The 15,082-nt window shown below is 40.0% G+C and overlaps 1 protein-coding gene across 7 annotated transcripts in view; it reads right to left on the bottom strand.

The window, feature by feature from the left end:
- The window catches only part of TGFBR3 (transforming growth factor beta receptor 3), a 178,446-nt gene that overhangs the window by 47,247 nt on the left and 116,117 nt on the right, over positions 1-15,082 (bottom strand). For all 7 annotated transcript variants that reach the window (XM_073357091.2, XM_073357089.2, XM_073357088.2 and 4 more), the window contains one exon: positions 3,539-3,722. In XM_073357091.2, coding sequence (XP_073213192.1) covers positions 3,539-3,722 — 184 coding nt within the window. The remainder of the gene's footprint in view (positions 1-3,538; positions 3,723-15,082) is intronic.

Here is a 15,082-nt window from a genome sequence, read left to right as displayed (position 1 = left end):
ACACTGCTATTCCAGAATGTTGAAGACAGCACAGAATTGTCAGCCTTAAAATGGTACCAAGGAGAATTTAAAACTACTGTGGAGATTTTGTGCCCCAGCAGGGGAGTTGGTGCAATTCTTCAGTGCAAGGGATGGGGAGGAGTTTGGAAGGTGGGGTGAGGAAGGGGCAGGCCAGGGAGATGAGAGGTGAATGTGATTTCAAGCAGCAACCTCAAAACCATTAAAATGATTCAGTACAAAATTCTGTAGATTAATTAGCAAAAGCTTGAATATTAATTCAGTGAAATATATAAAGCAGTAATCCTGCAAACCATGTAGTATAACATCACTTTCTATTCACCACACCCATCACTGACAAAGAAATTAAACTACAGGGCAGGTACCCAAATATTTATGGAGCTTATACTCACAGGATTTTTGAACTGAACAACAAAGCCATCAACTGTAGTAAATGGTTGGAGTAACAATTAGTACAGTAGCTACACTAATAGCATGCAACAGGCTATTTGTTAACTGATGCTAACCAAACCTGGGTTCTGTCCTACATAGAAGTTTCAGCATCTGCACCAGCAAAGTCTGATTAAATTTGATCCCACGTGTTGTACAGTCTGTGTCTCAAAACATACATGTTTTGTCATAAAAAGTTATCCTAACTTTATCCTTGCCAGACAAGGAATTGCTGTCATCACATCTGTATCAAAAACATCCTTTTAAATATCATTAAAGGCATTTCTCCTTGTGTGTGCCTGGCTGAGGTCTTGTATTGTATTCTTGTATTCTCACTGACATGTCCCTGCAAACAGAATCCAGTCTCACTCTCTGAACTCTGATAATATAGTGATCAGACTGCTCTCCACTTCAGTTCTTTTCTGAGTCCCTCTTCATTTTACATAGTAACACCATTTTACATATGTTTCCTTGGCCCAGGATTTCAGTGCAGTCTGTCTAACGTTCTGATTATGCCCATCCAGCTGATCTCTAATCAGCCAGTTCCATTATATCCTTGAGATATGGCATCCCCATGATTTATATGCTCCTAGCTGACCTGATTTTCTAGATTTCCACCCTCCCTTCAGCAGCCATTCCTTGCTTCAACAGTGTTGTCTTAGAACAGCAAAGTTAGAAGTGATTTTGTTCTGGGAATGAGCTTTCTTCTTCAGGTGCCAGTCTTTTCTTCCCCGTGAACTGAATTTTCTGTTCAAGTTTATTCACAGTTAGGGCCTGAACCTCTAAAGTGCTGAGCTCTTCCTGGACCAGATTCTGCCTCCTTTACTCATGTTGAGTAGTACCATGCTATGTGAACAGTCCTTTTGAAATCAAGTACTACACAACACAGTTATAGGTGACACACTCAGGTGTCCTAATTTATGCCAACCACAATCGACTCTCACTGTAGCCAGTGGAAGTGGAGGGTGCTTAGCACTTTACAGGAGCCAATCATCATCTTGCATGCTGGGCTCTGGGTAGCTTAACCTTTGTTTCAAAAGCCTGAAAGCGCTCATTCAGTGTAGGCTGCATTTTGTCCAGTTCAGTATTTTGTTTCTCAGCAATTCCCTTATTAAACTTGCAAGGAGGGATATTGCAAAGAGATACTGTATGCAATGGATCTTCTTGTCATTAGACTGCTGTGGTGCATACGCTGAAGAAATCTGATTTTTCACTCTTCTGCCTATTTGAGGACTCAAATCTCACAACTTGCCAGGAGTTAAAAGACAGTTTGAATCTAAAAACCAAATAGGGGTTACACTTCAACTTGTTCGTAGGAACTCCTTGAAAAAGTGTTGATCTTGGTTGCCTGCCAAGCCCCATCTCATGTTGATATTCCTAGTTCAATTGTGGTGTTCAACAGTTTTTAGCTGTAGCAAGCTTCTTATATATTTCACTGCTTATCTGATTGGAGACTTGCAGATCAGACTACAAAATTCAGTCAGATTTTTGAAGCATCTAACTAATTGTTCATCTCCACAGCATACAGAGAACTACCACCAGTGTACATATGTTCCAAGAACAGCAGTGAAGGAAGTTTAGTTTAATAAACTAATAAATATATTTAAGAATGACCCTCTGGCATTAAAGTCTTAAACTGGTGCCAAGTAGAAAAGAAATCAAACGGGGGAATCCCTGCAGAAATTTGGCAGGTTTTTTGGATAAAACCAACAGGCATGTTCTGATTTGCGGGGGCAAGACTCATGCTTCAGGAAATAAAGTGATCATATGCAGGCGCTTCAGAAAGTGGGTTTTCTCCACATAGTCTTGTGTAACTGGCTAGGTGAATTACGCAGCAGTTTTGTCTTCTCCAGCATTACTGCAGGAGCACTGCTGAATTAGGCAGCCCACTGGTTCTGGTAAATGCTATATTTCTAATACTTGCTGGAGTTTGCTAAAATTTCCCACTGATTTCTACTATTCCCAGTCATAGTACTTGAAGGAGCCTCATATGGCTGGATAATATTCTGTGCCAGTTTTACGATACCTGGGCACTACCAGTTGTGCTGAAGATGAAGCCCTCATTTTCAACTGCTGGACTGTGCTCAGTGTGTATCTCAATTATTATTTACACTGTGTTTGGATATCAACATTGCTTTGATCTACAACTCTGATTATGCCTTCAGAGCACAAAATTGAGAGTTGCAGCAAGTTAGTGAATGACTCTACTTTTTCTGATGCAAAATATGCATGCAGAATATGCTGGCACCCTCCACCTATCATCCAGGCCTGCATGAAAATTGTCCCCGCATGGAAAGCTGCACTCAGTACTCCCCACCCTCTTTGTGAAGATGTGGGGCATTATATGGCCAGATAGCATGAAAAGACTTTCAACTGCCTTTGTAAGTGGTAAGAATTTCCTAATGGGCTAACTGAATGGGTTCATGCAGTAAGTATGCTGCAGGTCAGCATCATATAGCAACTCTCCTGAACTGACTAACTCACAGAGTGTGTTCAGAAAAAAGGCAGCTGGAGGGAGAAAAAAAAAAAGTTCACATTCTTTTAATTCAGACTGAATCCTTGAGGATACAAAGTACACATGTCCAAGTTGGGGGCTACTTATCTTTCAAAATGGTAGAAGGGAACAATTCTTTGTGCAAAGCAGTTTAGTCCCCGTTCATTTCTTGGATAAAGCAATAAACAGAGAAAAACCTCAGTGACTTTCTGGCTAGCAAAAATAAATCCCACTCATCTTCATTTTTTGAGGATCAATTCTTTAAATGAAGAGTACAGGCTACCTGATTAGTCAGCATGATTCATTTACCCTTTTAGAAAATGTGACTTCTTAAATATTTGACTCCTCTAATGGATTCTGGACAAAATTTCCAAACTCGGCTGCCTAAAATAAGACACCAAAATCCCTACATAGGAACTTAATTCCATGGCCTGATTTTCAGACTTTTTATTCCCCTCTCCCACATGCCTCTTAACGAGGTCTCCATTCTAAAATATTGAGCATTATATTTAATAATTAAGACACAGAATGTAAAATACAAACTAAAATGTGCCTCATTCTCACCACTCCCTGTTCTGTTAAAAAAAAAAAACATACCTTCTCCCACTTTGATGTAAATGTTTCTCGATATTTTGAGTTCAGTGAAAGATGTGACTGCTCCATATTCCTTTTGGGCCCACTGTAACAGATGTTCATTTCCCTGAGGGAAAGGCTTTTCCTCAGTTTCTGCTGCCAAGGAGAAATTTCCCTTCTCAAACTGAAGAACGGAACCTGGAGATACCTGATGGGAACAAAACCCTATTTTTAATTGGACACATTTACCTAGGACAGAAGTATATTTTTTTAAAAAAAGCCATTTAATCTGTCACACAGAAATCCGTTCATTGCAAGTGATGAAGTGACATTTGCATGTTTTAAAATTTGCTTAACAGACAGTTTTTTAACACTGTTTAGACCACATATAATCATTTTAAATATCACATGATCAGAAAGAACACAAGGTCATGCTTGTCCAGGTTAGCCGAAGATAATGACTGAAAGCCTCACCAGATGAGAATACCTTATTAAATAAAAACTCATATTGTTGCTTTCTTAACAGGAGCCTGTGTCTGGAGGCTTGAAATATCTGGTCCAAAATGTAAGAGCAACCATACACCTTTAGAAAGGAGTTGAAAAATACACTACACTATGAGGCCCTGATGGGCAACCTAACACCTCACTCATAACTTTAAAAATAATGAAAACTGAGGAATAGTGCATGTCACTATAATGAGGATATGTGCAAAAGCCTTGGGATATTCAAATATGTCGGCTGCAGAAGCAGAACAGAGTGAAATGAAGAATGAGAGCCGAATAATTCTTAGTTGTGTCATGGTAAGTCCAAGCAACTCCATGGACTTTGGTGGAGCAACAATGGAGTCAATCTGCAGCAGGTGAGATCAGAGGGCCAGACTGGCCCCTGCATTGGGCTGATTTCTGTCATACTGGTGGTGAAAAGCAGCCCTAAAGCAAGCATTACTAGCCCAAGGAAGATCATCCCAGTCTCAGGGGATCGTCTGGTGGCACCGAACTGGCATTACAACTCCTATGACATCCTCTTCCCTGCAGCTGGTGTATGGGACAATTCCCTGCACCCTGGCAACTCCTGGCTGTCATATTGATCCTTTGGGGCTGGCCACTGACAGCTAGGGTAATTTAGAGCATCTGTAGATGGTTCTAATGTACATCTTCGAACTGGATCAGTGCACAGTGGGCTCAGGATTCGAGGAGCTCAAAGGCAGCTAAAAATCATCAATCCTAGACTGTATTTTGTGCTTGTTCAATGTGACTGATAATTATGGCCTGATATCTGCTCCACATGGTCTACCAATGTTGGTCCTTCAAGTCCTGGTTTCAGCAGAGACTATCCAGTCAAGTCTAATGAGAACATGGGGGGGAAGGGGGGCGGAGAAGAGATACAGGAAGATAGATAACTTTTTGTTGTGATATCTCAGTGCAAAAAGGATTACAACCTAGAAAATTTCCTTCTGTGAGAAAGCACGAAACTCTCTGATGCTGGAGCAGAGCAAAGCAATGATAAGGGGAGACAGAGATATTTAAGATTTCTTCAGACTGTATATTTTCCATAGCAGTATGAAAAATGTTTGAAAGAATATACTACTCAAGTCCTGCATGTACCCCAGATAATTAAATCAATGGGCCATTGGTCCAAATAACCTGTTCTGAACAAATTAGAAAACATTTTCCTGACTTCATCCCAGAAGGCCTAGACATATCTTATAACCACACTGGATGTGCATAAAGCTGAGCTGCAATTACATTTAAACAAAGATTTAGGTGGTGGCAGTATGATCAGGCCCCAGCCTGAGAGGGAGATGGTGACTCCAGAAGTCTCCTCACTGCTTTGAAGAAAGAGTACATTGCAACAGGTCTACCACAGTCTATCACACACTCTGGTGCTGAAGAGTGTGTTGGTGGGAATAGGAGGTGTAGAGTCTTGACTCCACCCCCTACCCATCCACCATGCATGATTGGGGGAGGGGGTAACATAGCTGCTGTGCAAAGCTGGAAATGGCAGTATGATGTTGCAGTGCAAGGGAGAAAGGGGGTGTATCATGCACTTTTCTCACTTACACAAACAAGCAAAACAGGCCACACTACTTCTCCAAGAGAACAGATATTTGTTCATATTTCTGCAACGTGAACATCTTTTTACTGCAATTCATCCTGCACTCTTCTTTTGATGGACTGAACATGCAGTCTGGTTTTGAACTGCAAGTCTAATGCGACTTTAAGCATTACAATCAGAGCAATGAATAAAACATCATAATCTCTGCTCTATCCTGCACATTATTTATGCACATGCTTCTCCAGAATAATAGCCATTTACATCTGTCTAGCTTTATAAACAACAAAATACAACAATGAGCTCATTCAAAGGAATAAACTAAAATCGGTTATTTTTATATTAAACATCCATCATTGCAAACCAACAGCAACTCGTTATTAACTTTGCTAGAACCATTATTAAAAGTACCAGTTTGGGACACTGTAAACCAACCTGCTTAGCAAATACAAATGCTCATCGAAGTGGAGAAACAGCTTGTATGTTCTAGCATGTTAAACTCTTCTAAAGTTCTTTCCTACATCCATTGATATTTGTTAGTATTATCAATCATTTTTTGTGAGGACACACTGCACAGATCACATAAACTTCTCTTTTTTGAAGAGAGAAGACCCTTGAACTTCAGAGTTCATTTTGACCAGACCTGTCACAGAAAATAGCTTAGGAATCCTTTATCCCTTTGCCAGAATAGTTTTAAAATTTAGTCTAACATTTGTTTCAACTCTGGATGATCTTTATTTGTTGCTGTTCATATGATTATCATAAAACATTTTTCATAAAAAGGTTATATTCAGCACAACATAAGATACACGAGTTTAGCACATTTCTGAAGCAAGAAAGTAAACTCTGCATACCATAGGAAAAAACAGTGAGGGACCAAAACACTGTCTAAAATGTATTTGACAATTATGGCTTGATTTTCAAAGATGTTGGGCACCTGTATGTCCCCATTAAAGTCTGTCTACAGTAGGATAACCCCAGTTCTATGGTTTTGGGAAAAGGCAGCAACAAGGAGACATATCCTAAACAGAAAAGTACAATTTGTTAAAAGAATTAATCATGTTATAATGCAGATTTTGAAGTCTGCCTTAAATTGGAGCCAAACCAATTTCTGGAGAAATTCCAGTGTCCAAGATGCAGCTACACTATGGATTAATTTGACCCAACACATCTCTAAGGTATGTTCACATTGCATATTAAGGTGTAATACAAGGTGCCTTACAAGTTTTAATCTAGCTACCACCGGTAACAATAGTAGTGATGACATGGTGGCAGAGGTTTAGTATGGACTAACAATCCAAGTACGAGCCTGCTGGGCCACTGCGTGTTCACTGCAGCATACACATACCCTAAAATGTAATTAATTAGGCCCTACAAATATTTATGCACGTTCCTACCTTTACATATGTGAGTTAGTCCCATGGAACAATTCTTGTGCATATAGTCAAGCACATATATGTTTGCAGGATCAGGGCCTTGATCAGCTATGACTTTACACTAGAAGTCAATGGACACCAGTATACCACTGCACTTCCCACTATCAGCAATAAGATAAACCCTGAATTACCACAGTTATGCTACACAGTACTGAAGAAATGTGGGTCCTGATTGTCATTTAAACACTTGAAAATGCCGAGTGAAGGTGCCTTACTATAAATGAGCATCAGGCCTATGAGCTTTAAAGACTAGAGTGTCATGAAACATAATTCATCTGACAATAGAAAAACTTTGGGATCTTTGGATGGAAATGGTTATCTACTATTAATGACCGTAAGTTATTACATCATTTCAAATAAAATTTTAGTGCAGGCATGTTGTTCTGACATTTACTTATCTGATTCATTTTAAAGACACATTGAATGAGAACTTTCTATGCAGAGGAAGAAAGGATACTTTTGAACACTGAGCTGAAAAATATATTAATATGTGGTAGCTTACTGCAATGCACTTGTCATTCTATTTTCCATTTATGTTTCAACTGATCCCATGTCTGTTAACAGCATAGGTTTCCTCCTCAGAATTCGTTTGATTTTCTATTTGTTTGCGAATTAAAACTTTGAAACACTCTACAACATTCTTTGGCATGACAAATGTCTTCCTGTGGGAATGAAGCTGACAACAAGATCTAAGTAGGAACAAACTGAAGGACAGAAGGCAAAACAACTAGCAAATGTAAGGGTATATTATAGAATGTAGATGTTAGATAGTTAATAAAACATCTTTAAATACATATTAAGCTTTTCATTCACTTTTTAAAAAATCATGCACAAGTTTGCATATGAAATTTTGGTCCCACTACCAGATTTGAAAAAGAAGAGCAGAACTCTGCTTTGTCTGCCAGTGCTGGGATTTTTACTACAAGGACTTAAGGCTAGGTTAAGTGAGCCAACCACATTATTTTTTTTGGACTGGGTTCAACAAACTCTTCCAAAAGAAAGAAAGAAAAAATCAACCATCACTTTGTTTCAACACCTGCCTTTGTACATTAACTACTTACCCTATAGAACCAATCTCTCGGAAAGCAGCCTTACTCCTTAAAGCACCCAGGACATGTAGGTGCACTGAAATTAAAAGTACCATCATTCAATCAAAGATATTTATAACGTTTATCTGAGTGCTACACAGCTCAATTGGTCGGCTAGCAACACACTGTGTCAGGCATGCTATTGTCCTCTCACTCCATCTCCTTCTTTATTTGCTGGCTTCATAGCCATGGGGTGGAAAAAGTATTCCCTTACACTCTTTCTTGCTGTTGCATTTGATGTGGTGATTTCTAATGCCCTCAGTACTGCTGTCACCATTTCTTCTCCTTTTGAATGCACTGATCTCAGATGATGGAGTGAAGGGGAATTTCTCAAACTTGACACACTAAGTCTGGAAAACAGTGTGCAGGCCCAAAAGATACCGATGAGGGAAGTTACTAATCACAGAAGAGAAAGTATTTCTAAGGGCTATTCTGCCTTTCAAGTAAATGAGAACTGGGCAGCTACATCCCTTTCTCCATGAAATATTCTCATTCTCTCCCCCCCACCCACCCCCCAAATATCCATTCTTGGGGCTTGGAGAGAATTTCTACAGAAAACAAAAACTATTTAGGAAGAGATATTGTCTTACTGCACACTCCTATCCAGCAGCAGCATATTGGTCACAGAGGGGAACTCGCACTGCAACAGGGATTTCCTTTGATTGTCCAGAGACAAAAAAAACATATGTCCCTGATTCTAAAGAAGATCCTGTATATGTCTCTTAAGAGAGCTATTCAGCCTTATAGAAAATGTGTCCTTGTAATGCTGCCAAGGTCCTTTTGTGCTTGACTTATTTTATGAGTGAGTGCTTATTATGCAAGTAATAGCGCCTCAGGGGCAATATTAACTTGAATGCCCCATTTTAAACAACTTCATAAATATTCCACTGGTGAATGAAAACAGTTTACACATTCAAGATGGTTCCTTCTGCCTCCACAGGTTAGCTATCTTCGCGGGAGATTATCTATATTAATCATATATAGCTAGCCATACATGTCACATTAATTTATCTGAATGCGTAACAATATTCAAAACTGACATGTTTAACTTACACAACTGAATGCACATAAAGATCAACAAACTAAATAAGCCTGTTAAAGGCTTCTGATAGAGTCTACTAGAATATTTCTAGGAACCATTTCAATTTAGTAGGAAGAAAAGAAGGCGAGAACTAAGATATAGACATGCAAGTCATTACAGCTGCCTGGTTTCCACTGAAATCGAGGACTAACACACACTGTAGTGATTTGTTATTTCTGCATTAATCACTAGGCTCCGTTAGTGGGATGCAGAAGCCTTCTCCCCACTTCTGCAAACTTCCACAGGCTACAGCACTAATTCCCTGTGGCACAGTAAACCTAGTCACTGAAGCAAGAGAAGAGGAGGAGGAGCCATGATGATACAAGGGAGGAAGATAACCCTGAATGCCAGCTCCACCCCTTCTAGTTTCTCACTGGAAGAAGGAGGTGGGCGAAACTGCCATCTGGGAACACATTTCACTCTTTGTACCAATATGGCTGCTCATCTTTACCTTCACGTCTTGGCTTAGTGTCAGGCCAAGGATGCATATATGGAGTGGTGGTCCTAAGAGTCAGGCTTCCTGTCACCTGGCATTAGCTGCGGGGTGGGACTTCCTATAAGAGGGAGCCTGCTTGACCAGTCATAGGAAGGGCAGGGACTTGAGGGGATACAGAGGTGGTGAGGGGATACAGGCAGGGGCTCTTCACACCAGCCATATGAAAAGGCCTGGATATAGTGTAAGGCAGGAGCTATAGTCTAAGAGGCTTGAAGAAATACTAGGCAGCAGGACCTAGGTTTTGGAAAGAACTGTTGAGCCCAGCAAGAGGCTGAAGTAACTGGAGTGGGAGAAAGCCATGTTTTGATTTAAGCTGACATTTGACGATATTGTTTTAATAAATTGATCCCAACGAGTGTAACTGGACTCAAAAGCAGCTGGATGCAGAGTCCTGGAAGGAAAACTGAGGCAGGATGCTAGATAGGGTAAAACCTCATTACACTCATGCTGAAGCATAGAGCAGCTTTTCCAAACAGGGAGGGCTCTAGGTTTTTTGCCACCCCAAGCAAAAAATTTGCCGCCCCAAGCTCTGAGAGCACAACTGCCCAAGCAGAAAAAAAAAAGGGTGGCCGGAATGCCACCCCTTGAAATGTGCCGCCCCAAGCACATGCTTGGTTTGCTGGTGCCTAGAGCCGGCCCTGTTTCCAAAGATTCCTGCCTGGCTCAAATCCAGAGAAAGTGATACACAATATAGCTGAAAGGTGTTTACATATTATAAAGTTCAGAACAATATTTTGGGATGTCACTGTAATACACAGATATGTTTGTCATGTACCTCATAATTGTGTAGCTTAGTCGAATTGCTGCCTCTCCTTTCTCGGATTCCTTTGTGAAACAATTTTAAAATGAAAAATCCAGTTATTTAAAGAAACACTAGTGGAGTTTTAGGCTTACATCTGATTTATTGTACTGTAAAATTTGATCTGATTTGGATAGTTCATCAGATTCTAAATATATATTTAACCTATCATTTTCCATCACCCCACCCCATAAATCCTTCATCTATTGCCCATAACTTTAAAAAAGCAACAGCATGAGTGGCCTGAGCTTCCACCTGATATGCATGAAAGTAGAGTAAAGATTCCAGTTTTGTAGCCCCGATAAAAACAATACTTAGTATTCTAAATTTGTCTATGTGACAAAAGTTCACAGAGCAATTTTCTGTCATGATAAAGCTCTACAGAAGTTACTGTACACTGAACACTATTTTTAATTATACCAGTGTATTATGCTGAAGTTATTTCAAAATATTTCTGTGGGAGACATTTGCCATGTAGAAAAGGGTAAAAAACTGGAAGGATGGGGAATTATTTTCAGGCTTCTGAGTGGAAAAACAATGGAGATTTAAAAAACCTCTCAATCCAATATAAATTGTAAATGTCCTTTTAAATTATTCTAAGCACAATTTCCCGACACTGAAAATCAGCTGCATTCTCTTGCAGTCATGAAAGGTCACTATTTATACACATTTTATCACTAGTTATGTATTTCCTATCCTATCTCACTCTTCTTCTAGCAGAGCACTTTGCTTACATCTGCAGCTGTTTAACAAGTGATTGCAAATTTAGCCTCCTGATTTCCCGTTAAATACTAGGCACAGGAAAACAAATAGCACTTGTTTTTCAGTGAGTTTTGTCAATCATCCAAAATATAGTGCAAACCATACAACTGCCTGTGGTTTGGTGGCAGAGACCCAAAATATTTGAGCCATATTTTTTTGTCAAGTAAAGAGAGTAAACCAACTTTTGGCAGAAATAATGAGTACCCAGCTTCCCTCCTTCCCCTTCAAAAATTCATAAATGTTTTTTAATTACTAAGCTTTATTCTGGAATTAATTTTTTTCACTACTATAAGTTTTTTTTTAAATGTCAAGCCTACAGATATAATACAGTTATTTGTTATTTTTTTAACTTGTTCCACCTTCCCCCAGACTCCATTTTACTAACTTTACTGACATGAGTAATCCCTTTAAAGTCATTAGGGTTGTTCACATGAGTAAAGTTACTCATTTGTATAAGTGCTTTCAGGGCTCATATCCGTTACTCACTAGGATTACTTAAGTACGTACCCTTCAAAGTAAGGGTTGTAGGATCAGGTTCTTCATAAACAAACAGTTATAAATAATTACACATGATGATTTCTGCCAGAAAGTCACAAAGGACTGAGTATAAATTTTCTATGGCAATTTAATTCTCATTTCTGCACTAAGATGTTTCACTTTCCTAGCAAAGGTGTTTATACCTTCAAGTCAGCGGGACTGCTAGGGGTACCCGCATGGCCCCACAGTATGCCAATACTTTTATGCCTGACTTAGAACAATGCTTCCTCAGCTCTCGTCCCCTAACGCCCCTACTCTACTTGCGCTACATTGATGACATCTTCATTGTCTGGACCCATGGGAAGGAGGCCCTTGAGGAATTCCACCAGGATTTCAACAATTCCCACCATCAACCTCAGCCTGGACCAGTCCACACAAGGGATCCACTTCCTAGACACTACAGTGCTAATAAGCGATGGTCACATAACCACCACCCTATACCGGAAATCTACTGACCTACATGCTTACCTACATGGCTACAGCTTTCATCCAGACCACATCACATGATCCATTGTCTACAGCCACGCTCTAAGATACAACCACCTTTGCTCCAATCCCTCAGACAAACACCTACAGGATCTCTATCAAGTGTTCTTAAAACTACAATATCCACTTGAAGTGAAGTGAAGAAACAGACTGAGAGCCAGAAGGGTACCCAGAAGTCACCTACTACAGGACAGACCCAACAAAGAAAGTAACAGAACGCCATTAGCCGTCACCTATAGCCCCCAACTAAAACCTCTCCAGCGCATCATCAAGGATCTACAACCAATCCAGAAGGACGATCCCTTACTCTCACAGACCTTGGGAGACAGGCCAGTCCTCGCTTACAGACAGCCCCACAACCTGAAGCAAATACTCACCAGCAACTACATACCACACAACAAAAACACTAACCCAGAAACCAAACCCTGCAACAAACCCCAGTGCCAAATCTGTCTGCATATCTATTCAAAGGACACCATCATAGGACCTAACCACATCAGCCACACCATCAGGGGCTCATTCACCTGCACATCTACCAATGTGATATATATGCCATCCTGTGCCAGCAATGCCCCTCTGCCATGTACATTGGCCAAACCGGACAGTCTCTACGCAAAAGAACAAATCTGACATCCGGAATTGTAACATTCAAAAACCAGTAGGAGAACACTTCAATCTCCCTGGTCACTCAATAACAGACTTAAAAGTGACAATTCGTGAACCAAAAAAACTTCAAACATGGACTCCAACTGAATTGTCTCATTAGACTGACTCCCCACTTGGTAAGGCAACTCCGATCTTTTCATGTACTCTGTATATATACCTGCTACTGTATTTTCCACTCCATGCATCTGATGAAGTGGGTTCTAGCCCACAAAAGCTTATGCTTAAATAAATGTGTTAGTCTCTAAGGTGCCACAAGGACTCCTCGTTGTTTTTGCTGATACAGACTAACACGGCTACCACTCTGAAACCTGTCTTCTGCATGGTGTTTTTGTTTGGTTGTTTTTTTTGCAAGCCTCCCCTCCACCCCCGAGCTGTAGCACAGGCAAGATGTTTTCTACAGGTTTGGGGAGCTGTTTTTATAAATTTTCAGGCATCAGAATCTAGTTATATCAATTGCAATACTCAATTCTGACCTATAGAATCCTGATAGTCTGACCCAGAGTCTCTTGAGCAGAGAGCTGCCAAACTGTATGGTGTTTCTATGATGTGTAAAAATATCCAGTCAGGACCAAATACATTTCATCCTGTGACCTAATTGAGGATTTTAACTTGCATCTCCAGAGTAAAGTGAGTGCACCCATTCTACAATGCAACCCTTTTTGCAATGCATCAGAGGACTTCAAAATACCTAATACCCATAAATCTACTTTTGGAATAAATAAAGCAAATCAGTTAAGATTTTTCTTCTCATACAAATCTCAACTATTTCCCCACTGCTACTAAATTAACCAGTTAGTGCAGTCCTAACTCATGTCCTAACCAAGCGTTTGAAAATAAAGTCTACCTAATGTTCAGTGCAATTTTGTTCACCATGCAAATAAAAAATAAATAAAACCATTTAGTCATCATGCATTCACTTTTTTGTGACTCATATACAGAAATTCATCATTTGACTCACTGCCCACAACTTCAATACTCTTGATCATGCTGCTGTTTCCTAGGTAGCCAGCACAGCTTCAGACAGAGCACACTGTCAGCAGAAACCAGGCCCCAGAAATCTCACCCTTCAAAATACTTTTTGAAAAAAAAAACACAAAAGAAATTATTACTAAGAAATAGTGTAGTAAAAACAAACTAAAACAGTGGGAGTAAGATGAAATTAGCCCATTTAACCTTTTGTACAGCACTATGTACAGAGACTACAATACTGCAATCCTTATTGGGTCACTTTTGAGGATGGGGATTACAGTATTTATGTTGACTTCACCTCTTATGAGTTACTGATCCCATCTTTCTCGTTACAATGAGGACACCACTGGGCTAAATTTTCCTGTGACTTGTTTACCATGTAACTCCATTCATTTCAACAGTGTTGCCCAGGTTGTGAGTTGCTACTGTTTGCTAGATGCCAGCAATTGAATCTCAGTGATGTCCAAGACAATGCAGAGTGGGTCCAAAATTTGCATCTAAATGACCATAATTTTTTATGGATACAATATAATATAATAATATACTGATAGAATAATAATATTTAGCTCTTAAATGCAACTTTCTATCCAAGATCCCAACACATTTTGTCAAGGTCGGTAAGTAATATAATCCTAAATTTACAGATGGGGGAATGAGGCAGAAAGAGATGAGGTGACTTGAGGAAGATTACACAATAAATCACTGGATGAGTGGGAAACTTCTTACTCTCAGTCCAGTGCCCTGTTCATAGTACAACACTATTTTCCTATTTATAACACTACAACTCTATGGGTATGTCTACACTACAAAATTAGGTTGAATTTATAGAAGTCGGTTTTTTAGAAATCGGTTTTATATATTCGAGTGTGTGTGTCCCCACAGAAAATGCTCTAAGTGCATTAACTCGGCGGAGTGCTTCCACAGTACTGAGGCTAGAGTAGACTTCCAGAGCGTTGCACTGTGGGTAGCTATCCCACAGTTCCCGCAGTCTCCACTGCCCATTGGAATTCTGGGTTGAGATCCCAATGCCTGATGGGGCTAAAACATTGTCGCGGGTGGTTCTGGGTACATATCGTCAGGCCCCCGTTCCTTCCCTCCCTCCGTGAAAGCAAGGGCAGACAATCGTTTTGTGCCTTTTTTCCTGAGTTATCTGTGCAGATGCAAGCATGGAGCCCGCTCAGCTCACTGTCATCGT

This window comes from Lepidochelys kempii, chromosome 8, assembly GCF_965140285.1.
Source record: "Lepidochelys kempii isolate rLepKem1 chromosome 8, rLepKem1.hap1, whole genome shotgun sequence".
Taxonomy (NCBI): domain Eukaryota; kingdom Metazoa; phylum Chordata; order Testudines; family Cheloniidae; genus Lepidochelys; species Lepidochelys kempii.
Note: the sequence above shows the minus strand (reverse complement) of the source record. Positions and strands in the feature narration are given on the sequence as shown.